The 24,035-nt window shown below is 38.4% G+C and overlaps 1 protein-coding gene across 2 annotated transcripts in view; it reads right to left on the bottom strand.

The window, feature by feature from the left end:
- Positions 1–18,006, bottom strand: part of Wdr36 (WD repeat domain 36) — a 29,352-nt gene extending 11,346 nt beyond the window's left edge. The window contains exons 1-15 of one of the 2 annotated variants that reach the window (XM_031365255.1): positions 17,686–18,006; positions 15,633–15,660; positions 13,906–14,006; positions 13,046–13,163; positions 11,165–11,297; positions 9,214–9,268; positions 7,895–8,027; positions 7,531–7,706; positions 7,135–7,255; positions 6,506–6,571; positions 5,695–5,781; positions 4,053–4,195; positions 2,716–2,830; positions 2,147–2,312; positions 1,809–1,917 (exon numbers count right to left, since the gene is read on the bottom strand). In XM_031365255.1, coding sequence (XP_031221115.1) covers positions 1,809–1,917; positions 2,147–2,312; positions 2,716–2,830; positions 4,053–4,195; positions 5,695–5,781; positions 6,506–6,571; positions 7,135–7,255; positions 7,531–7,706; positions 7,895–8,027; positions 9,214–9,268; positions 11,165–11,297; positions 13,046–13,163; positions 13,906–14,006; positions 15,633–15,660; positions 17,686–17,856 — 1,722 coding nt within the window. In that variant the 5' untranslated portion in view covers positions 17,857–18,006. Of the gene's footprint in view, positions 1–1,808; positions 1,918–2,146; positions 2,313–2,715; positions 2,831–4,052; positions 4,196–5,694; positions 5,782–6,505; positions 6,572–7,134; positions 7,256–7,530; positions 7,707–7,894; positions 8,028–9,213; positions 9,269–10,605; positions 10,856–11,164; positions 11,298–13,045; positions 13,164–13,905; positions 14,007–15,632; positions 15,661–17,685 lie in introns of those variants that run through there. The other variant, XM_031365256.1, reaches the window with a different exon arrangement.
- Between the last annotated feature and the right edge of the window lie 6,029 nt (positions 18,007–24,035).

Here is a 24,035-nt window from a genome sequence, read left to right as displayed (position 1 = left end):
TGTATATACATGAACACCTAAAGCATACAAAACTTGAAAAGATTTTAGGCTTCATGAAATGATGAATGTGACTATGCAAAATATAAATAAGAATTATATATATAAAAACATATTTCCTATATCTCTTCTCTGGGACTTACATAAGTATTAGGTTTTTAAGTGAATTATGAGTTCACGAAATTAAAAACATTATGTCAACTTTTGTAGCACTGTGTATTTACCTAAGGGATAGGCTGTGACTACACATCATTGTTAAAAGTAACAATGCTGTGTCTCTGAAAACTCTCTTCTAATACACTCACTCTGGGAAATTATCTAAATCACTACAATCTGAAGATCGGGAATGAAAATTCTGTTGAAAAATGTTAATAAGGAAATCCTAATTTTACTTGTTGCTTTATTTAAAAATAACCTTTTCTCCCTTAATGAAAATTTTATTTCCAAAACAGTTTAATACAACAATGATCAAATATATTTTCAAACGCTGAGGTAAGGGATTCCTGATGCTACTTTAAGTATCTGTTACTAGATATAAAAGGTTGGGCAAGGGATCCTCTTCCATGTGCTGCTGAGAACCTTAGCTCACATAAGAAACGAGCCAAAGCTGTAAGGTTATGGCAGCAGGGAACCTGAGATTTATATGTACCACAGGGACGACTTCTTATCAGCAAATGTTACTGCAGTAAATTCAGTGCTAATTTATTCATAGGCTGCAGCAAGATTACTAAAATTCAAACTTTAGGGTATAGACAGCTGAATTGGGAGAGGGGGGTTGCAGACAGCACAGGATAGGAAAAACTGGCTCTCAGAGATAGGCTTGTATTACAAATGCTAACACATTTGTTTTACAATGTTCAACAGAAGTGAACATCTCTGAGTGGGACAAAGTAAAGACACAAGTAGAGAAGTAAAAGCTACAAGGGGAAGGAACAGGAAGAGCAAGCTGACTAGGACAGATGTTTTTTAAAATGCTATTTCAACATAATACCCGACTCCCACCCTGGCTCCTCCAGATACCTTCAAAACAAAATCTGTCCAAGACTAATTTTGCCAATCTCCAAGTTACACAATGTAATTCCTGACCAATTTCTCCTATTTGTAAAGGAAGAGGTAAGGGACTGTCAATTCTGACACCTACACTTACTCCTGATAAGGGACATGGTTGTGAACTTACTACCTTTATCATCCAGTGCTTTCCTTATTTTTTTCTCTTTCCAAATAGTGGACTTGCAGTTAATACTAAATGATACCATATACTTAACACGGTCCTCAGTTAACAATTTTAAGGTGATTAGATTTATTTAAATAAAATATACTTTAGAATCAGCTTATATGGTAGCTATCACATATCACGTTCCAGAGAGACACAATGGAAATGTCATCATGTTTCTACTGAACCCTTTGGGGTTAAAGTTATATAAAATCTGAGTAACAATACCTGAGTAAATGTGTTCCAGGCTATCATAAATTCATTACAAATAGAAAAGACATATAAATTCTCTCAGCTTAGTTTAAAACAAAATGAAACATTCACTCTACAAAGTATATTTAACTTTATATAAAGACAAAAATAAATTCTGGCATTTATACTTTAATCTGATAGTATCAATTTTTTTTAAAAAAGTAATAAACTATTTCCTAAAATTTTCTTAAAATCTCTGTGAAAAGTAGCCTACAAATTATCATTCATTCTGAAAGCCTTCTTATGATGGGAATAAGGATATTAAAAATAACCAATCCAATTATTTAAACATCTTTATCCTAAATAGGAGATAAGTGAGGTTATTTGAAAAGCTGTTTCGTTTTACCATGTCATTTATTTGGCCTTGGTGTCCAGAAAACTCTCTGACAATCTTCCTGGTTTCTATGTCGAGGACAGTAATGGAGAAGTCATCCAAGGCAAGCCCCAGGATGCCACTGGGAAGACAAATGTACAAGCTTTAATAAGCAAAGACAAAAAACTTTAAAATTTTTAAATTAAAAAAAATTTAATTTTTTTAACCAAATATGTCTTTGAAGAAATTAAACTATACAGTTATTTACTAAAATGTTCTTGATTTCTTCCCACCTGGTAATGTGCTTTAGTTAGGAGTTCTCACTAAAAACATCACAACGGAAATCTTTGTTAGTACAAGCAGCAGTTTACCTGTCCCTATGTAGCAGCATCATATTTGGAGATGAATCAAGGGTCAGAGAGTGGATCAAAACTTTGCTTTTAAAGTTCCAGAATTTGAGTAACTGTTCACTTCCAGCTGTAATTGCCAGCTGGTTTAATCCATCCACCGCAACACCTCTAACAGAGCCAGTATGAGCTTTTAAAATACACATTGAAAGAAAAAGAGAAGTCAGAATTGGCAGTAATCTGACCAAACAATATAGCAAGAGAGAATCCTTTATTGGAATACCTGATGTCCCATTATTGATAAAACCTACACTCTTGAAATTAAACCGAATTACAAAGCAGGGAGACAACGCTAGTTATTAGGATGTTAAGGCAAAATCAGTTGATGTCATGACAGAGAATTTAATAAAATAGTTAATATTTGCCTAAAGCAAAGAAGAAAAATAATTTGTATCCTCTTCCCCCTAATCTCTTCATGACTTTCCCCCATTGAATATTTTAAAATGGTGTTTATATCATATGTAACAGTATGAGTCAGACAGAGTAGAAAAACCCATCTAAACCTTATTTTAAAGAGCAAAAAAATTCAATACCTTTATCATCTCCGAAACTTCCTCGATGTATACCAGACTGCATGTTATACACATCTACAGCTCCTGAGGAGAGGCCGATTATTGCAAAGTTTCCACAGGAAGTTATATCTACTGCCTTTAGTCAAAAAAAAGAAAAAAAAAAAAAGAAAGGGGAGCAGAATTAAGTTTAAAATCACACAGAAAATAATACTACTTTTATTATACATCATGCTTTCCAAAGTTTTTCCAAATTATTATGTCTCATCTTGATTTATTAGTTTTCCTAAATATAATGCATTATACTACAGTATACAATTCTATTTCTATTTTTCTATTTCTATTTTAAATAAGTATGAAGAAATTATCTAAGGAGGGCTGGATGGTGGTGGCACACAACTTTATCCCAGCACTCAGGAGGCAGAAGGCAGGCAGATCTCTGAGTTTGAGCCCAGCCTGGTCTATAGAGTGAGTTCCAGGACAGCCAGGGCAACACAGACAAACACTGTTTCAAAGACCCAAGAAAAAAGAAAAAAGAAAGAAAGGAGGAAATAAGGAAAATATCTGGAAAAAGCTAGAACATTTTTACTACTGGTATGGGAACAGTTATTTAAAATTATCCAGGCAAACTTCCTAAGGAATCTTAAGATTTCTGAGGTTTAGAAATCCATAAGAAGCTTAAAGATTTGCTTATCATTCAAGAAAATGCTTATAAAGCAATCTGTACAAAATAGGGTAGAATGCTAAATTATACTGTAATAAGCATTCTCAAAAGCAGAGGTATCCACTAAGGATCATTAAAGTGAATGAGTTTATCAAGGTTGCAAGATGCAAGATGGATATGCAAATGTAAATTCTATCTTGATATTTTAGTAATCAGTGCAGTTTAAAAGCAATTCCACGTATTTTAAAACCAAAACCCTAATCGTCGTTTCTGTAAAATTCATAGGAACAAAAGAGCCAAACTCGTCTTCAGAGAACAGACCTGGAGGAATCATACTTCCTAAAGTGTAACAAGACAGGGAGGGCAGTAGCTGTTCTGAATAGATATCCAAATAGCCCAAGACCACGTGAAAACATGCTTGACAGCAACAGTCCTACAGGAAATGCAAATCAAAGCCACAGGGAGACAGTACTTCATATCAAATCCCAAATTAAATAAAATCTCTACAAGTTAGAAAAGTTGATACTGTTAAGGCATTATATCTCCAAAGGGTTAAACCCTGGGTTTTTTTTGCTTTTGTTTTTTCCATTAGTGGTAGTAGTAGTAAACTTACTACTAAAGTAAATTTACTACTTACTAGTAAAACTAGCATAGTGTTTTTAAAGGAGAAAACACCATAATCAACAAGGTCACTTACTGTTGCAGTGATGTTTGCCTTTAATCCTTTTGGCTTGAGAAAATAAGCACCTATTGTAGATCTTTGGTAATTCCAGGTTGAGCAAGATAGCTTCCCTTGATGGCAAGCAATGATACCATCCCAGTCACTTTGACGAGCTTCCTCTTAAACACAGTAAAATCAAAAATCAAAATGTTTGTTTGAGAGAAATGCATTCACCTATGAGGTAGGCAGCTAGGAGCCCATGTGCACATATTGCACCAAGACACAATAGTAAAAAAACAGGCTACCTTAATAATGATCAGCTTCCCAATCTAATGGATTATAAACAAGTAAAAATCATATTATTTTATACTGTTTGATATAAGCAACATAAATGGCTAAATGAAGCTAACACATTTCACCATAAATTTTGGTGAGAAAACAATTGTAACAATAAAGTATGATAGCATGACAGTGTTTTCTAAGGGGACTCAAGAAGAGCTTACTGAAATTTTAGTATAAAAATCATAGCTCGAGTCGGGCAGTGGTGGCACACGCTTTTAATCCCAGCACTTGGGAGGCAGAGGGAGGCAGATTTCTGAGGCCAGCCTGGTCTACAGAGTGAGTTCCAGGACAGCCAGGGCTATACAGAGAAACCCTGTCTAGAAAATCCAAAAATCATAGCTCACTCAGAGTGGTAGTAAACAGAAATTAGCAGGCAAGATGTCACCCTATAGGTAGGGGGTCCAGGAGTGACTAAGTAGGGGTTTGAGTGATGGAGCAGTGGTGAAGAGCCCTGGCCACCTTTGCAGATGACCCAGGTTTGATTCCCAGCACCACATGGTGACTCGCAACCACCCATAACTCTAGTTTCAAGGGATCCAAGACCTTTTTCTGGCCTCCATGGGCACCCTGTACATTTGTGGTACACATGTACACATGCAGGTAAAACAACCATACCCATTAAAAAAATGAATTAACATTTTTAAACAGTAAAAAAGTGACTAAGAAAAACCAAGGAGAGTAAGTAGGTAAAGTATTTTCTTGAAAGAGGTGGAAGAAAAAATAGCCAAAATACAAGGATCTTGATAGTCGAGTTTAGAAGATGGTCTGAATAGGAAAGGCACCCATAGACCAATGTGTTTGAATGCTTGGCACAAAGGGACTGGCACTATTAGAAGATATGGCCTAGCTGGAGGAAGTGTGTTACTATGGGAGTAGGCTCTGAGGTCTCATATATACTCCAGCTACACTCACTGTGACACAGTCTCTTTCTGCTGCCTGTGGATCAAGATGTAGAACTCTCAGCTCCTTCTCCAGCGCCATGTGGAGGCCATGTGGGGCCAGGCTTCCCGCCATTATAACAATGGACTGAACCTCGGGAACTGTAAGCCAGCCCCAATTAAATGTTTGCGTTTATAAGAGTTGTCCTGGTCATGGTGTCTCGTTGCAACAATAGAACCTCTAACTAAGACATCAAACTAAGGGACTATGACATCAAATGTTACTAATGGGTATTACTAAAAAAGGAGATTAACACAGAACAATTCTTGCTAAAGGTAACTTTTTCAGTGTAAGGCCAGCATTCACTTAAGGTCACCTTCTGAACATTTAATATACAGAAAGTTTATTAAAATAGAGGATATGAAGACACAAAAGCCAAGGATTTCTAGGTACTCACCTGCAGCAAACTGTGTGATAGGTGGAAGCCTCACTGACATGGTGTTCTGAAGCCCTTTCCGTTTGACTATCTTTTTGTTTACTAATCCTAGGGATGGGTGAAAGGGACAACAGGAAAGTTCCTTAATGAAAAAGTATGTTAAGAAAAGTTTTTTATTGTTACAGTAAGTATATACAACAAGATACTCCCAATTAAGCTGGAGGCAAAGCATAGCTGTAATTACCTCTATCAGTAAATACTTTCTCAAGTCAGTCATGAAAATAAATTGTATGAAATAGCAAAAATAAAACACTATTACTTTTCAAAGATACTACAGTCAGAGTTGTATGAACCAAAAGAACCAAACAGTGCCAGCAGAGTTTCCCTCAGATAGTACAGAACCAATACAAAGGGAACCAAGTTAGGTGGCCAACACTATAGTAGCAATCAGACAAAAATAGTTTAAAAAATGTTTCATACCATGCATATTGGCAAAAAAGCCTGTGACATGCCACCGAGTAACACTAAGTGTGGCAGTGCCATGAGAACTCAAATCCTTCTCTGAAGACCACACCCTCCTAGGTGAGAAGAGCTGTGAAGAAACCCCCTCTCTAATTTCATTTTAGGAGGAACTAACTCCCTTAGAGATGTGAATATGAACACAAGCATGCATGGGCATAGTCTAATAATGCTTCCTCCATCCACTTTTCACAGTATTATCCAACAAAGAGATGAACTAACAGAACTTCCTTCACAATCTTGAACTTAGCTTTCTTTTCTGTCTTTCTGTTTTCTGACCAGCAGCTTGCTTTCTATCTTGCAAATGACTTACCATGCCCCAAGCTCTTGTTGAATTTTTCATGAACTGTAGAAAATGACTGTAGAGTCCCATCTTGACCTATTAATATGAACAGAAAACCCAGTCGGATCATCAAAACAACAGAACATGCCTGTCAGAAAATAGGTCAAGATGAAGTCCTGTGAGAATTGAGTGCTTGTGAGAAAACAAGACAAGAGTCTTGTGACCAGTTTCTTCAAAACACAGAACTGTTGTGGCATGTGTTTCCTGCTCCTCCCAAGTGTAGTGGATAGGAGTTCATGTGTCTCTCGATGGGAAAATGTTTTTGCATGTGTGTCTTGTTCTTGTGACTAAATACCTTACTCATGTGAGTCTTCTTAATCCTCAGAATATAAGCTTCCTGAAGGTCTGAGTGAATTTGTCTATTGCATGAGACTTTTGTTGGTCTCATTTTTAGGCTTCACTCTCCCAGGTTCATGCCACCAACTAGAAGGGTAAACAATGCCAATCCTGGAAGTTGGAAAGCTAGGTCTTATGAAAGGCTACAATTTGAAAGAGCCATTTAGAAAGAAGAAAAAGTTTATAAATACCAAACCAACTGAATACTGAGTTCCTAGCTCTTAATGTTGATGCAAAATAAATGCTAGAAAGCAGAAACTCACTTGCACTTAAAATCTGCTGTCCATTTTGTCCATAATATCTAATCTTGGTAAGAGACGCACTGTGCCCCATTCTTAATCTCAACAGTCGTCCTTCCCCTGTAGGGCCATCAAATATCCATATCTACAAGAAAATACAGTGGTGAATTGCTTCAACCATGTGCCATCTGCAGGTACTTATGTCACTCTTCTGAATACACTGGGCAGGGCTGCATTGAAGACTAAGCTGTAACTCTGACCCACTTCATGGCAGTCATGCACCCTGCTATGCTTTTGTTTCCTCTATACCAATCTCATCCCATACTCCCTCAGCCATACATCCAAGGCTGAGCTACTAAAACAAACTACAATAACCCCAGGCCACATGCACTTAGAAGAGGACAACAATAATCATAATACCCTAAGAGCATTATCAGCGCCATTTGTAACAAGCAATGGTTCTCTATGGAGAAATGTCAGCCCAGATATTGCTGTAGAGTGTGCATTTCTCATTTGATTAATTAATTTTTTGTCTTCTAGATCCCAGAGTCCAATATGGCCACACGGGCTTCCAGCTGCCATTATTGGATGACCATCTGTTAATAAAACAAAAACATTATCAAAAACATCTCAAGACATTGCCCACATTTCTATGTCTTTTTCTTCAGTATTATAATTTCTATTAAAGTACAAAAATATGTTTTAAAAAATACCCTTATCTTTCTAATGATTAAGTATTAATTAAGTATTCTTCACTCTAATGATTAAGTAAGTTAAATGTTACCTGTGCGAAATGAAATGGAAGTAATAGGTCCCCAGTCCTGATGGAACTTCATTAATGTTTCATCAAACTTAATATTGTGAATGACAACTTGACCAGACACAAGACCAATGGCAACAACATCCACAGCAGGTGCCTGAAAATTAAATGACACAGCCCCTTATTTTCCTAAACAATGTTAACTTCTTAATGATGCATACTAGTATATGCTATCAAAAGAAATGAAATACCTTCTGAAAGGGAGAAGACAAGACCCACTGATATAATCATTCTGGCATTACCAGCTATTAACATTCAAGTATTTAACAATGTGTTTTCCAAATTACTCCCCAGCTTTAACTCTGTTATCACAGTCTTTCCCACCCCTTAAACAATGCTAACTTGGTTTAGAAAACAATTACACAAGAGGACTCTATGTGAATTCACTATAATTTCTGACTAGAAGAAATGGGGGAGGAAGGTCAAATCTTAAAAACATGGAAAGCCTTGCCACAAACATGGAAACCTAAGTAGCCAGCTTTATCAAAAGAAAATAGGAAAACCCTAGAAAACATGCTAACATTCCTAACTAGTCTGTCCTGACATTATTAGTCAATGATTATACTGGCCTTTATAATGGTCTAACAGAGAGGGGTTCACTTACAAGTTCTGGTCTTAACACAGATGAATATCCAGTATCAGTATGCAATGAGTCAGGCTATACATTTCATTAAAGGCTATTAAGGGCCTACTACATGGTAGACTCTAGATGCTAAGGATAACAAAACAAACAGGATCCTTGCCCTCCCGGTACTTACTGGAGTCTCAGGGGATATCATCAAAACAGAACAAAGTGAAAAGTGGAATGCAAATAAATTGAGCAAGCAGTGCATATTTAAAAAAAACAGAGGCTATAGCGGATGGTCTACAGATGCACACTATGCACACACTTGGCTGACTAAACACGAAAACAAAAGCAGTTGTTTATGGACATCTACTAATAAGCATCAGAACTTTTGGGTCCCAATTATTTCAAATAGAAAAGTTCAATATCCTGATGAAGTCCTCTGTATGGCCCATAGTCTCACTTCTACCACAGTTATCTCATTTCTGTTCTACATAAGGCACTAAATGACATGGTCATGAATAAAATCACTAGGAAACTCCAAGCACATAAGATTTCTTATTTTCAATTAAGCTTCTAGAACACCATTTCCTCAGGGTAATAGCTTAAAGAGAAACAAAGCTAAGTATTAATGTTTATTTATGCCTAAAAACATGGTTATTCTAGGAAAGTAAGAGTGTCTTCTCCTAGCCTTGTTTCTTAATTAAAAAATCCTAACCTGTTGAAGAGCTGTCACTCCAACCTTCCACCCTGAGAATGTATATAGAAGTTTACTGCAAGAAGAAAGAGAAAACGTTATTTTTTAAAAGGAAAATAAAATCAACTATGTATTTAATAAAAATAACAGGTGCTGTTTATTATTTTTACTTTTTTGATTAAGGGATACTACCTTTTTTTTTAAAAAATTTTTTTAGATGTATTTATTTTTATATATATGAGTACATTGTTGCTGTCTTCAGACATACCAGAACAGGGCATCAGATCCCATTACAGATGGTTGTGAGCCACCATGTGGTTGCTGGGATTTGAACTCAGGACCTCTGGAAGAGCAGTCAGTGCTCTTAACCACTGAGCCATCTCTCCAGCCCCACTATCCTTTTTTTAAAGGATTCTTTTCTTTTACATATATAGGTGTTTTGCCTGCATGTTACATATGTAGATATGTGTATGCTATGTTTGCAGTGCCCTTAGAGTCCAGAAGAGCACACTGTAGCTAGAGTTATCTGTGAGCTGCCATGTGGGTGCTAGGAACCAACCCAGGTCTTCTGGAAAAGCAGCCAGTGCTCTTAACCCCTGGGCATCTCTCCAGCACCCAGGTGCTAGTTACTGAATTCTTGCTTTAACACTCACTGTTCTCAGGACATATGCTAATTTACTTAGTATTTAAAATGAAATCACATAAAATAAATGCTATCAACATTCACCATGTTCCAGAAAACAAAAGAGAAGTGAAATAATGAAGCTAAGGTAATATAGCTAATAAGTAATGGAGTCCAGATGGACATCAGCCCTATAAGCTGTAGCACATTACTCTTAGAAAAATAACACCATGAGCAAGAGCCACTTCACAGTAGAAAAACAAAAATTAGACAGGAATTTCATTTTCATTGCAATTTAATTATTTCTAGAAATAGTACCACTGATAGGAGTAGTATCTGCATATTACATGATTATATAGGAAATTTCTAATGCTGCCTTAGGTTTCAAAATCTAATCAATAATAAAATAAGGTCATGAAACAAAGGTATCTGGAAACATAACGATCACCGAAGTATTAAATCATACATTCCAAAGTACAAACGAGCAGAGTTTATTCAATAATTATGCAATAGATACTTAAAGTACAGCAAATAATGCAAAAGAAAAATCTAAGAAAAAAAATCTAAGAAACAGACCTTGGTCAATAACCCTGAACCTAGCACAGGGTAGGCAGTCAATGTTATTAAGTTGAACTGAATACTGATTTAAAACTATCAACTAGGATTAATGGCAAACCGTCCCTTTGCAAATGTATAAAGGCTTTGGAAAGGATATCTGGGAGGACTCAAGTGTTTTATGTGTACATGTGAGTGCCCCATGTATGTACGTGCACCACATTCACACTTGGTACCTGAAAAGAGGGTGTTGCATGCCCTGGAACTGTAGTTACAGGCAGTTGTGAGCCACCTTGTGGGTGCTGGGAACCAAACCCAGGTCCTCTGTAACAGCAGAAAATGCTCTTAACTACTGAGCCATCTCTCCAGTCCCTTGTTTGCTTTTTAAAACACTACATAAAGGTTGAGCTGCCTTCCCTCCTCTTTAGGTAAGTTTTCAAATAATAGGTAAATATATATTTAAAATCATTTAGTCTTCCATCTCTACTAATAGTAGGTAGTCATCAGAGTGGTAGTAAGTAAAGCAATTTGTTTAAAAAGCATTTCTACTAGTCACTGTCCAATTACTTTATGGAAACCTTCACTATAACTATTGAGCCACTAGTAAATAGTGTTCAACGGCCATTTATGATGCCATCCATCATATAGCAGGACAATATGCCAGCTCTCACATATGCTGCAGGGGCTGTATGTCAAAGGCAGTAGGTTAACGATGAACAGAGGCTTCATAACCTTTGAGGAAGTACAAGGTAAAAGACAGCATGAGAATTGAAAGCATTTTGTGTAAGTGCTTACTTGGACTTTATATTCCATAACTGTAGGCTTCCCTGCTCACTGCCCAGTAGGACTTTATTCAAGTAGGTGCTTGGATGCAAAATTGTAGAGATTTTAAAAACTGACTTATCAAAAGTCAACTGAAGGTATTCTTCTACAAAAGTAAAAATAACATTTTTTATGAAATAGTGTTAATACATTTTCATATATTCACATCTACTACATGCAAGTAAATATAACACACCAGAGACTTAATATAAAGTAAATCAAAGACTTACATATTAACTTATAAACACTTTTAAAAATTATTTATTCTGTGTCTGTGATGGGCACACATGTACACAGTGTGCATGTGGAAGTCAGAAGAGCCCATAGGAGTTGGTTCTCTCAATCCACCATGCAGGACTAATGCAGAACCCTGGGTTTGGCAGCAAATGCCTTTATCTGTTGAGCCATCTCACCTGCCCTTTATCCAATAAATATTATTTTCCTATTTATCCAAGAACTATTTCTAAAAAAATGTGATAGGGCAACTTTTAAATGTCTTTTAACGTATCAAGAATAATCAACAAGCTCTAGTGTAAATACTACTACCCAAAATTATATTGCCAAATCAGTTTATAAGAAGGATTAAAAATGACTTTGGGGGTTGGCACTGGGATTTCTGTAACTCCATAAAGTAGGAGAGAACCTTCCAAATGAAACAAGGTATCTGCTTTCTAAGCAGCTCTCCCAGCCACTGAAACAAACGCAGAGAGGCACACCTCCTCAAGGCTAACAGTTATGAGCACACACTTCCTCAGACGCTTCCCATACAGAAGGCGGCAAGCTAACCCTGTGCAGTGGGAGAGCAGCACAGCCACAGTGGCTTGCTATACAATCCAAAGCCTTAGAAACTGCATGCTTAGCACACTTAAAATTCTTCGTTTTTTATTTTAGCTTGTGATTAAAATGTTTCAATAAACTTCACAAAAATTTAGTGTCAAAGAAGGCACAATGGAAGAGCAGAAATACAGGGATGTGTGTCCAAACTTTGGAGTGCTACTTGGAGAGATCCTTGCCTTTCTGTAGCAGCGGGTTTACTCAGTCACTAAAAACAGCTCCAGGAAGAACCTATTTCATTGTGCTGTTGTAACAGCAACAAAAAATGTGGGAACTAGCATCCAGGAAAAAGCTAGATTCTGAGACCTAAGAGCACCCATCTTCATAGGAAATACTCTCTCTTACATGAACAAAGCGAAAACAAAGGATCACTAATTCAATGAGGACATAGTACACCTCTAAGGGGACTCTCTAAAGAAAGACAGTTACTAAAAGCAAACACATTCACTGTTCAATGGATCAGAGAGAAGAGTAACTTAAAACACAAACAAATAACTCCATAGACCCGATTCACAATAGAGCCACCATACCTTATTAAGGAAGGCTAGAGATATGCTGGTGGTAGGTAAACTCCTAACCATTGAGACTTCCACACACTCTCACACAATGCAAAGGAGTATCAGGTAAATGGCACTGAGTCACATCCTTTAAAAAAGGACGAACACTTCCTCTCAGATTACAGGATCTCAAACTACCACAATTTACTTTAAAGACAAAGGTATTACCTAAGAATGACTCAAGTGTGAATGTGTATCCAAACACTTCACAGAGAAAAGCACATCATAACACATTGCCAAGCGTGGAGAGTACAATGGAGAATGTAGTAGCCGAGACAAGCACACTTAATGCCTTCAAAGTAGTTCACAATCTAAGTCAAACTGCTTATTTAGAACCTTTTTCCATACATGCTAAATATTCTCAGTGTTTTAATGTGTACATGTGAACTTACGGTTACCGTAAGATTTTTAGCTACATACATAAGTACACATAATATCCCAAGGAAAAGAAATAAAGTCTTACCTTCTGAATAAATGTGCCAAATAATAAGGACGCTGTCAGTATCCACTGAGATAACGTGATCCCCAAAGGGTTGCAAAAGATGTATTTCTGCCTTATGGCCCTTGAAAGTATGTACTATCTACAATTTCAAAGTGTAAGAGATCCATGTTACTTAGACCATCATGTAATACTATCAGGCTATCCAGAAAGCATATTAACAATTAAACTACTCATGGAAGAAATGTTATCAAACTGTTGACTGAGATTAAAATGAAGAAATAATAAGGAGCCAGGCCTGTTCAGCTGCTCGCTCAGGCCACTCAATGATACGCAAGTGAAGTATGGAGTAGGAAGATATCAGAAATGAGAGCTACAGCTCTCTACTGCCGTTAGAAAAGTGGCCTGCAGAACACAGGTCTCTTTCCCAACACTACCAGAGCAACGCCGTGCATCCTAGAGGAAAGGTGTGCTCAGGAGGCTGGCCTCCAGACTCCTCCATCAGGGACTTCCAGTTGATATGGGCAAAATAGGGGTAGACTATTTTTGCCTTATACTTTTCTGCTTTGACAAAGAATTTCTTTACTGTAGCTGTCCTTCTACAACTAAACTCCTTTCTCCTCCAGGGTTTTAGTCTCCACTAGGATCCAATAACTCTAGTTTTTGCCTTGGTCCTTTGGCTCAAGAGGAAGTCAGTTTCCCCAGAGCTGATAGCTCCTGATGTCCCCTGACTATAAATTGCCCCCCTTAATAAAATGACTACAGTTATTTTATTAAGTTTTCTTCATCATCTGCAGACACACTATCTCTCTCACATGAAACCCATCTTCTATTCCTCTAGAAACTGCAATAATAGGAAAAATAAAATAGTTCATAATACAAACCTCTTTATTGCGGGCAAATGCAGAGAAAACGTTCCCATATGCTGCAAAGACTAGCCTCGCATCGGCTGCCATGCAACAGATATCCTGTGGAACAGAGTTACCTAGGGAAAAATAGAAAAGAAATGTTATGACTGGAAATCTTAAATATACATAAAATACTTTCATGACTATAATTTGAATATATTTAAATAAAAATGAGAATCAGTATAAAATTTTGACTTCAATATCATAAATATGTATCTTATACAGACATAACAGAAAGAAAAAGCTTTTTGAGAAATTGGGAAAAAAATCAGCACTTAATAAATTGGCTTTGGACATCTAGTAGATAAAGTTTATTACTACAAGAAAAATTTAAAAGTAAATGGTAACTTGGACTAACTCTGAGAAACTCCATACAGTACTGTATATGCTCATCCCTACAATAATTATTTATAATATTGTTTCTATTCAAGTCTTTCCCAAAGTAAATATGCCTATTACCTCTAGTCACTCTCACATGATACAATTCCCTAAGTTCTCTTTCACAAACTTGAGCATACTGCCCTTTCTTTCTCGTTCCTCTCTTAGGGCTAAAGAATATAGTACATAGAGGATAGGTGTACGTATGTTTTATCTTGAGTGTTCCATTTTGAAATTTACATTCCGAAACAGTATTTTCTGTAGAACTACCGATTCACTTTCTTACTCAACTTAGTTTACTCTCTTCTGCTTATTTACTTAAAACAAGTCACACTGGATTTTTCAGACATATACAATGAATTCCTTAAGTCTTGCATCTCACAAGGATTATATTTGAATGTAAAGCCAGTCTTTCTGAGCTGCCAAGCCTTTTAGTCTATTAAACAGCTTTCAGAAAAGTAAATATACTACTCACTGAAAACAACAAACTGAATTGAGACTCCTCTTTTTTTTTTTTTAAATAGTAGAAGGAATAAACACATTAGCCGGTCCTTCTACAACTAAATTCCTTTCTCCTCCAACTCTTCCATCCCCACCAGGATCCAACAAAGCTATTCTTTGCCTTGGTCCTCTGGCCCAAGAGGTAGTCAGTTTCCCCAGAGCTCATACACTCTGATGTCTCCCTGCCTCTAATTTGTTCCACTTATCCTGATCATACAATGACTACAGTTCTTTAATTTTCTTTTAATTTTATTTGTGCAGGCACACTCCTGTGCACACTTAAATTACCGTGCTAATAACTCATTTAGGTAAGTACCACATTAAGTGCTAAAAGAGCCACTCTGAAGGATAAAGGGACAATCAGTGTCTAAGTGCACATTACCACTGAATAAGTAGTAGCAACAAAGGAAAAGGTCATTATAAGTGCTCCGACACAGCACTGAGAAGTCAGCACATGTCATTCATTGTTATTCCTGACAAAGTACTTGAGTCCAAAATACTCAAAGTGAAAATTATTAAAGAAGCAAAAATAAATAACTGAACTTGTCATAAGCAAAGAAGATGAATTTGAGTTGTACAATATCAGCTTAGTGTGTGCAAGGCCCAAAGGGTTTAATTCCCAGCACAGAAAAAAAGAATCAGCCATTTAAGTAGTCATGTAGATCATAAACACAAGTTCTGATGGACTGCACCTGACACCTGAGTGACATGACAAGGGACAACAAAGCATGACCCTGTCCTGCCCCTTATCATTATTATTTATGACAAAATAAAAACTATCAAATAGAGCAAATATGGAAAAATTCACAAGAAAGTATACTTACTTACTGCAACCAGACTAAGTTTCTGAACCTGTTTTTAGAAAATAAAAAGAAGAATTAAACGCATTTTCATTAACAACCTAAGACCCCCAAATTAAGTCATTACCTCCTACATAAATTTGCTACACTATTCTTTCTGAAGGAAGATACTCACTGACCCTAGCTCTTTTTATTATTCAAAATGCTTGTGAATCAGCCATAAGTAATAAATGTACCTGGGTGGACTCCAATATTGTGTAGGCATTAAAGTGTAATCTTTACATAGTTTTCATATCATAAAATATTTTGATCTTCCTCCAACTTTTATAAAAACATGAAAACCACTTGTGACTCGTAGATCACACAAAAACAGTGGGCGTGACTAATTTGCACAGTGTAACTCACACATCTTAGTATATGGGTAGTAATCCAGCTGTATGACATCCAGAATTTTACTTAACTAGTGCATGCCCTCGAATTCGACCCTTGGGGAGTGGGGGAGAAGGGGGTTGGGAAGTAGAATGAATATACACATTACAGGGTCATTCAAAGAGATTTTGAATAGACATATGTAAAACAGAATTGAGCCAATTATACAGTAAATGTTCAATAAATATTAGCTATCCACAGTATGTCCTATTCAAAAATCTGTCTTAAGTTTCTTGTATAATAAGCTAATCTGTAGGAAGTCTGAGGGCACAGTAAAAGCTGGAGGAGAAATAGTAGACCAAATAAGCTTAAAAATGTCCTGAGCATATCAGTGACTTGAACACAAAAGGTTCATAATTTTACTCTTTCTAAGTTATTTCTAGTTTTAGACAATGCACTGATTGGTTTGACCAGCACTGGGTCTTCAAACATGTAATGCTGTTGTGCTAAGAGTAAATATAAAAGTGCATCACAAGTTAGAACAAAAAGAGATCTAAACTGATTTTTTTTTTTTCGAGACAGGGTTTCTCTGTGTAGTCCTGGCTGTCCTGGAACTCACTCTGTAGACCAGGCTGGCCTCGAACTCAGAAATCTGCCTGCCTCTGCCTTCCAAGTGCTGGGACTTTTTTTTTTTTTAAACCCATAAACTTCAATACACAGATAAGCAAAAGGATGTGTTACTTTTCTAAGGACAGAGTGCACCTGGAAGCAGAGCAGGGGGAAACCTGTTTCTGTGTAACAGAGTAGCGAGAGAGCACTTGACAAGAGACAATTTCAAGAACTTTTAAGTGAGAAAAAGAAAAGTTACACTTCAGCTAGAAAACTTCCACAAAGCCCAAAGCTTGCAAGCAAGGTGGAAGCATCAAGACATGCTCCTACAGGGTGAAGAAGCTCATTATAACCCACTCTTCTCACCACTACTAAACCAGGCTCTCAGAAACCCAACAGCTCTTCTGCCAGCCACACCTGACATTAATTCATCTGCCTCCCAGCCTCCAGCTGTCCTTCTTAAGGATTGCAAGGGCCGATAGGCTATTAAAAGTTTCACGCCATCTCTAAGAGGCAAGGCCTTGGCAAGTAACTTAATTCTTCAAAGATTTACTTCTTAGTTTACGCAAGGTTGCTACCAGATAATGAAATCAACCCGGAGTGTCTACAGTTTCACTTAAGACCGGTGCTATAACTCTCAGACACGTAGGGAAATTGGAGAGCTATCAAATATGAAGGGGTCCCTCAATCTTTATCTCACCGCCTCTACTTGTTTTACTGTTTTAGTCTGAATCTCCAACCAACTTTTTAGTGGACAATTGTACAATAGTAATGTCTAAGAAGTCGTCTTCTTGTGGAAAAAATTATGAACGAGGGATAGGGTCTTGCTTTATTTGTTCCCATGCTTAGGGATATGTAAACAGATATACTGTCCCCAAACTGACATGTTCAGTAGTTTTCTCCTGGGTCAGAAGATTCCTCCGAAACCCGCCCCCAGGTGAACTGCAAGGGCACAATGATGCAATGAGGACAGCACAACAGGGAAGGATTACTTAAGACAGGGCGGCAAAAAGGGAAACCCTAGGTAGGTGGGAGGCGAAAGTGGGACTATACCGGGGCAGTTCTGGTTCCCGGGAAGCGGGAGGAGGAAATCACTCACGTCATATGTGTGGAAGCTCTTGCCCACGCAAGTCGTCACGTAGAAGCGGTGCTTGAGCGCGTTGTACCGCACCACGTGTGGAACATCGTTGCTGAACAGTCCTAAGGCCCGGAACCCCGCGAACAGCACGCTGGCCGTGCGGCCTTCCACAGCGCTCTCCATCTCCGCCATCGACTGGGTTCCGCTCAGCTCGCGGGCGCGTGGAGAGTGCACCCCAGGCGCTCCGGCAAGCCGCCTGAGGAGCCCGGGCCGGAGCAGATTAAGGAGTGCTTCCGGGATCCGGTGTCGATTGTACAGGAACGGACCGCCTTCTGTGTAACACAAAACTAGCTCCCCTCGGAGCCCGCGGGCAAGGGGGAACTTTGGTTCCGCGTGTGGCTTGTTTCTCAGTGTTGTTGGTTTTCTCTTGGTTGAGGGGAACCACTTTCACGGGGTGGGGGTGGGGGTCGTTGGAGTAGCGCTGCAAGTGATGTAATATACCCAACAGCGAGGAAAAGACTTTAATGACTTAAGTGGAAGAGATTAAAAACTGGAATTATAAACGGAATAAAACCAAGAGGTCACAGGATATTTGATAAGAAATTGAAGTTAATTAATGCAAGGCGTGGTAGCAAACGCCTTTAATCACCAGGGAGCCAGAGGCAGGCAGATCTCCAAATTGCCTAGTCTGCATAGTTCCAAGACAGCCAAGACTACATACACAGACCCCGACTATAAGCAAACAAACAAATAATGGAAATTAATTTTAATGGATAGTAATATTGTGTTTTTCAAACTCTTTATGGGTTGAACATACACAGGGACGTACGTACACACGAATGATATAACAGTTGTGGTGACTCGGTCCTGTAATCTCGGCACGGGCAGGTAGGAGGAAGAGGCAAGCCTAGGCTGTAGAGTGGGTTCTACACCACCTTGTACTAAATAGAGAGGCTCGGAAAAACAATATGATGGGTAAGAATTTATTCCAGAGTAACTGGGAATAGAACTATGTTTAGTTGAAATAAGATGGATAATTGTCAAAGCTATAAAATTATGTGAGAATTCATCATTTTAACCTTTGTGGTGGCCCATACCTTTAAACGTAGTGCTCAGGAGTCGGGGGCAGGCAAATCTCTGTGTCCTAGGCCAGCCAGGGCTACATAGTTTTGAAGTGTCTGTGTGGTCTCTCTCACTCCAGGTCTCTGTCTTTATCCCTTTCTCCCCTGCCCCCACCTAGTATCTATATATCCATATATACCTTGGTATAAGACTGAAATTTTCCAAAAATATGTATATATATATATATATATTTTCTGGCAGGACCAGATGACTCGGCATGTAGAGGCTTTAAGAGCAAGCCTGAATTTGATACCCAGAATGCACATGGTAGAATGAGAGAGAACCCACTCTTAGAAAACTGTCTTCTAACCACCACCACCCCACGCATTGACATATGTGCCTGCACTCAAATGTATATAATAATTCTCAAACTTAATAAACTATTTAAACAACTTTTCTGGGGCTGGAGAGCTGGCTCACTTGGTTAAAATGCCAGTATTCAATCAGGAGTACCTGAGTTCATTTGCCCTAAACCCATGGAAATCCAAGGCTAACTGTATTCTCATGTAGCTCCAGCACTGAGGTTGGTGGAGGGAATACAGGGATACCTGAAGTTCATTGACCAGGCAGCCTACCTGGATTCATGAGCTTAAGATTCAGTAAGAGACCTTAACTCAGAAATTAAGACAGTGGGCAACCATGGAAGAAAGACTTGAGAGACTTGACCTTGAGTTTTCACACTTACTCACATTCCCTCTCAATCCTGTACTAACAAAAATACACTACACTTCACATATACAGTCAACACTACCACACTTATATGGCGAATATTTTTCTTTTCTTTTTTTTTCTTAAACTAGGTTTGTTTGCAGTATAAAGATTAGAATGGCTTAATTTTAAATTTTTGTATTATTGCTGAGGAAATTGAGGTGTCCCCTTGAGGTTCTTAGTTTATTCAATCAAAGAAATTAATGGATTCAGAAAGAAGCTTGAGGGCAATTTTAACAGAATTTATAAAGAAAACAAGGCAGGTAAAGCTGTAATTGCTGAAGCTGCTCTGAGGGAAAATGTGGATGAGAGAGAACCACGCATTCATAAACAGACACAGGGCAAGAGTAAGGGCTTCTGGGAAAGCATGCCTAAGCTCTGGGGAGTGTCTGAGGGAAAATGATAAAAACAAAGGAAAGCTATATTTTTCTGAGTAATTCAGCAGAGCTGCTGCTCAGGATCCATAAGTGACTGCAGAGAGGGCCGGAATTCCATCAAGGAAAAGTATATATATACAATGGTTTTTTGAGACAGGGTTTCTCTGTGTAGCCCTGGCTGTCCTGGAACTCACTCTGTAGACCAGGCTGGCCTCAAACTCAGAAATCCGCCTGCCTCTGCCTCCCAAGTGCTGGGATAAAAGGCATGTGCCACCACTGCCTGGCCAAGGAAAAGTATATTACCTCCTTAAGGGAATAATTAGTCCTCCCATCTCTTTTGCTGAGCTTTATGTGAATCAGCCTTCCTAAAGGGTGGTCTCTTGGTTAGATGATAGACAGGCCAAGATGGATTAACACGAGTATTTTCTCCAAGCTTAGAATGTTAGGTCTTCACCCGAGACCAGAGGTAGATCAGGAAGATCTGAAGAGATAATTGAGTTAAAGATATAACCCATTTCCACCAAGAAAATACAGAGATTTAGTTCCGAAGCTGTTCACCAGAAGGGATTGGTATTTGGACTAGCATTTAACTCATTATGTAGTGTCTAGGCAAGGTACTCACTTAGGAGTTGATAAAGAACCAGAGCTGTCTTGTGGTGTTCTAGCTGGAGAATCAAGGGCATTCTTAGAGCTGCTGTTTTGGGAGTCCCTGCCTAAGTTGTCTTTCTAGTTTATATCCCTATTCTCATCAGAGTTATGGAAATATATGCAAATTACTTCACTTGTGACATGTAATGTTTTATTATTAGAGAATGTCACTGGTATAAAATGACATAATATCATATCTGCTCCCTCATTTCCCTCTTCCACCCTTCTCCAGTGTCTCCCTTATAACTTCATTCTTTGGGTTTATTTTTCGAGACAGGGTTTCTCTGTATATCCTTGGCTGTCCTGGAACTCACTCTATAGACCAAGCTGTCCTCAAACTCAGAAATCTGCCTGCCTCTGTCTCCCAAGTGCTGGGATTAAAGGTGTGCGCCACCACTGCCTAGTTAAATATATGTATATTTTAAAGCATTTTCTGTGCAGATCATGTGTGGTGAAAGACAAAAATCTCAGCACTAAGAAGGAAACATGGGCACAAAGTCCCACCTATAACCAAGAAGCCGTTTCCAATTGATACCTGCTGGAAAAAGGAAAAGCAATCAGGTTTGTACAGTGGAATGTTACTGTGTACATGAACCATACTCCAGGCCAGGGCCTGTATCAAGGAGTAATTGGTCAATGCAAAGTGGATTCCATGTTCTTTTTATGTACTTTTGTTTTTATGTACTGTCGTTTTCTTTATCTAGATAGACAGACAGATAGATAGATAGATAGATAGATAGATAGATAGATAGAGTCTTATTAGTTTTTTGTTGTTGTTTTAGTTCAGTTGTGTCTTTTGATTTTCATTTTTTTGAAAGAGGGAGAGAAAGCACAAACATACGAAAGCAAAACAAATGAAAGAAGTTTTGTAATCAGGTGTAAGCAAGATATGATTTTTTATTATCAGAAGCAAAAACTTTTCAATGCATGATTAATCTTGTGGAAAGGTTTGAACTTTTTCTTATCCAGGACTGTATACTGCACAAAACCACTTGGCACCCACTTTTTAATATCATTAACCTATGTCAGGAGGTGTTTAGACCAAGAACTGTATGGCTGTTTCATAAAGAAGAAAACTTGTTTATCAAGCTTAAATGACTTGCTCAAATTTGCAAAAATTATTTGGTGCCAAAATCCAGCCAGCACAATATTTCAGAAAGAGGAAGAAGGAGAGGGGGTGATGGAGGACAGCTGGAGGATGGGAGATCAGCAATCAGCAATTATATTTTTAAGAGCACACACTGGGTCATATGATGGGTTTAGATTCATTAGATAAAGACTCCAAGATCCCCAGAGGCTACCTAAGTGGATCAGGATTATTTAAGCAGTGCTGTTTTGTTTTGATTGATTGTTTGTGTTTTGTTGTTGTTGTTTTGTTTTAATATTATGATGCTTGCCCCAGGGAAATAGGATCAGATGCCTATTCTTCCTAGATAGAAAGACCAAAGAAACACTTCCCCGCAAATCCCCATTGGTGAGCTTGTAAGTATTTGGAGATTACTACATGGATATCCATGGAAGCATGCATAACTCAAAGGCAACTGTGTCACCACCAAAAGGCCTGCCCTAGCATCTGTGATAACTCACAAAAGGTACATCCCTGCTGCTTCTAAGCTGCAGTACCCACCACCGCTGTATCCACTCCCCAGAGACAGTTACTGTTTCTAAAACCCTGGGAGAGAGAGAGAGTTACTGTGAAACTTGTAACTTTCTAATCTTCCTGAGCCTGGTAAATTTCAGTTTAAGAATCAAATCAACTAAATCGACTGGTCGCAGTAGATACATGTGTTAACTGCTGTGCTGTGTCATTTGAGAGGAGTGTTGCAGACTTCTTGGGACTTGTATTGTTTTAACAGTTAGCCAGAGTTCACTTCATCCTGGATCACTTGCTATTGAGGAGCCAGTATGTTTTGTGATTATGTGATTGGAGGAAGGAAACTAGGGTCAACCTTTGTTCCTTCGAGATACTTAAAGTCAGCAGAACCAAGCTCAAACTACCAAGAAGTAGAGTCTAGAATAATAGACGTAGTACACTGCTGAGAAATGATAAATTTCAATCTGAGCCAATAAATTAAGGCTTCATAACATCCAGATAAATGTATGGCTATGTCACGGTTTGAGCTAAGATTTTCTTCTTGAGACAGAATCCTTATGAGTCTTACATATGCTCCCTCAATCTCCTACCTCCGAGTTAGGATTGTAAGTACAGTCACCACTCCAGATGAGCATTTTGAAAGTTAAACATTACTTTTTCTAAGTACTTTATGTAATAAGACTAATTTTTTGTTGTTTATCATGTCATCGAGATCCCAAGATATCCTTTAACATTCCTACTTCCTGGTATTTATCTAATCAGGAAGATAGATAAATACTATCTATCATGTCATCGAGATTCCAAGATATCCTTTAACATTCCTACTTCCTGGTATTTATCCCTCATATACTCTCACATGCAATATTTCCTGAGGAAATGTAAAGCAGTGATGGACCAAAGTAATGATTCTAGTATATTCCAACTTTCACAGCCAATGTTTTTAATGGTGTTAAAAAAAATATGGCTAAGAAGTTACTTAAGGAAACAAGGAAGATTCAAAAGTATCTATATCACTGAAATTCTAACCTCACCCACCTCAAAAGCTGTCTAAAGCTGCATCCTTGGAGGTCCCTTCTGGTTGGAGAGTTTTTCCTGCTTCCCTGACTGTGGGGAGGAGCTGCTCAATCTGATAAGTTTTGGGAGCTTCCTGAGACCTTCCAGTTGTTTACTTTTTGACTCTTATAGAGCCTTCTCTCTGGGGTGAAATTTATCAATTCAGAGGAAATTGCTGCCCAAGTCCCTATCTCACACTCAAAAGGTTGACCCTGTGTTACATAAAACGTTCTTGAATCCTTGAATCGTTAGTTCCTAGGAGAGTCAACTGCCATGTCATTAGATTCTCAGGCAGACTTACAGAGCACTTTACATAGCAAAGAAGTGAAGGTTTTTTTGCCAACTGTTAGATTTGTGAGTTAACCACATTAGAAGCTGATCCATCAACCCCAGTTAAGATTTCTAATGACCCACAACACCCAGAGGAAGTTCCATTTCCAGGCGCTCTGACACACCCAGGATCAGAGGTAAGCAGGAACAAACATCTGTCCCAACACTGGGAGTAACTGGGACTTGCTTGACCAGGCACACAGGAACTCCACCAGCCCAGTGACTCCAGTTCCTTCCAGTCTGTCTGGGTTAGTGTTCTGAGCAGACCTTGGGCACAAGCTCTGCATCCAGTCCCACAACACACAGAGAAAGCCACACTCCCAGGTGATCTAACAAGGCCAGGATCCCAGGATCCCAGAATCACAGGATCAGAGAGGCAGCTTGACTCTGAGGAGTTCTGACACAACCAGGATCACAGGAAGGACAGGCTCCAGTCAGATTTAGCAAGGGCAGGTAGCACTAAAGTTAATGAGATGGCCGGGGGCAAGCATAAGAAAATAAACAACACAAACCAAGGTCACTTGCCATCATCAGAACCC

The sequence above is a fragment of the Mastomys coucha genome, unplaced genomic scaffold (assembly GCF_008632895.1).
Source record: "Mastomys coucha isolate ucsf_1 unplaced genomic scaffold, UCSF_Mcou_1 pScaffold13, whole genome shotgun sequence".
In the NCBI taxonomy this organism is placed as follows: Eukaryota; Metazoa; Chordata; class Mammalia; order Rodentia; family Muridae; genus Mastomys; species Mastomys coucha.
This window is presented reverse-complemented; position numbering and strand designations above follow the sequence as displayed.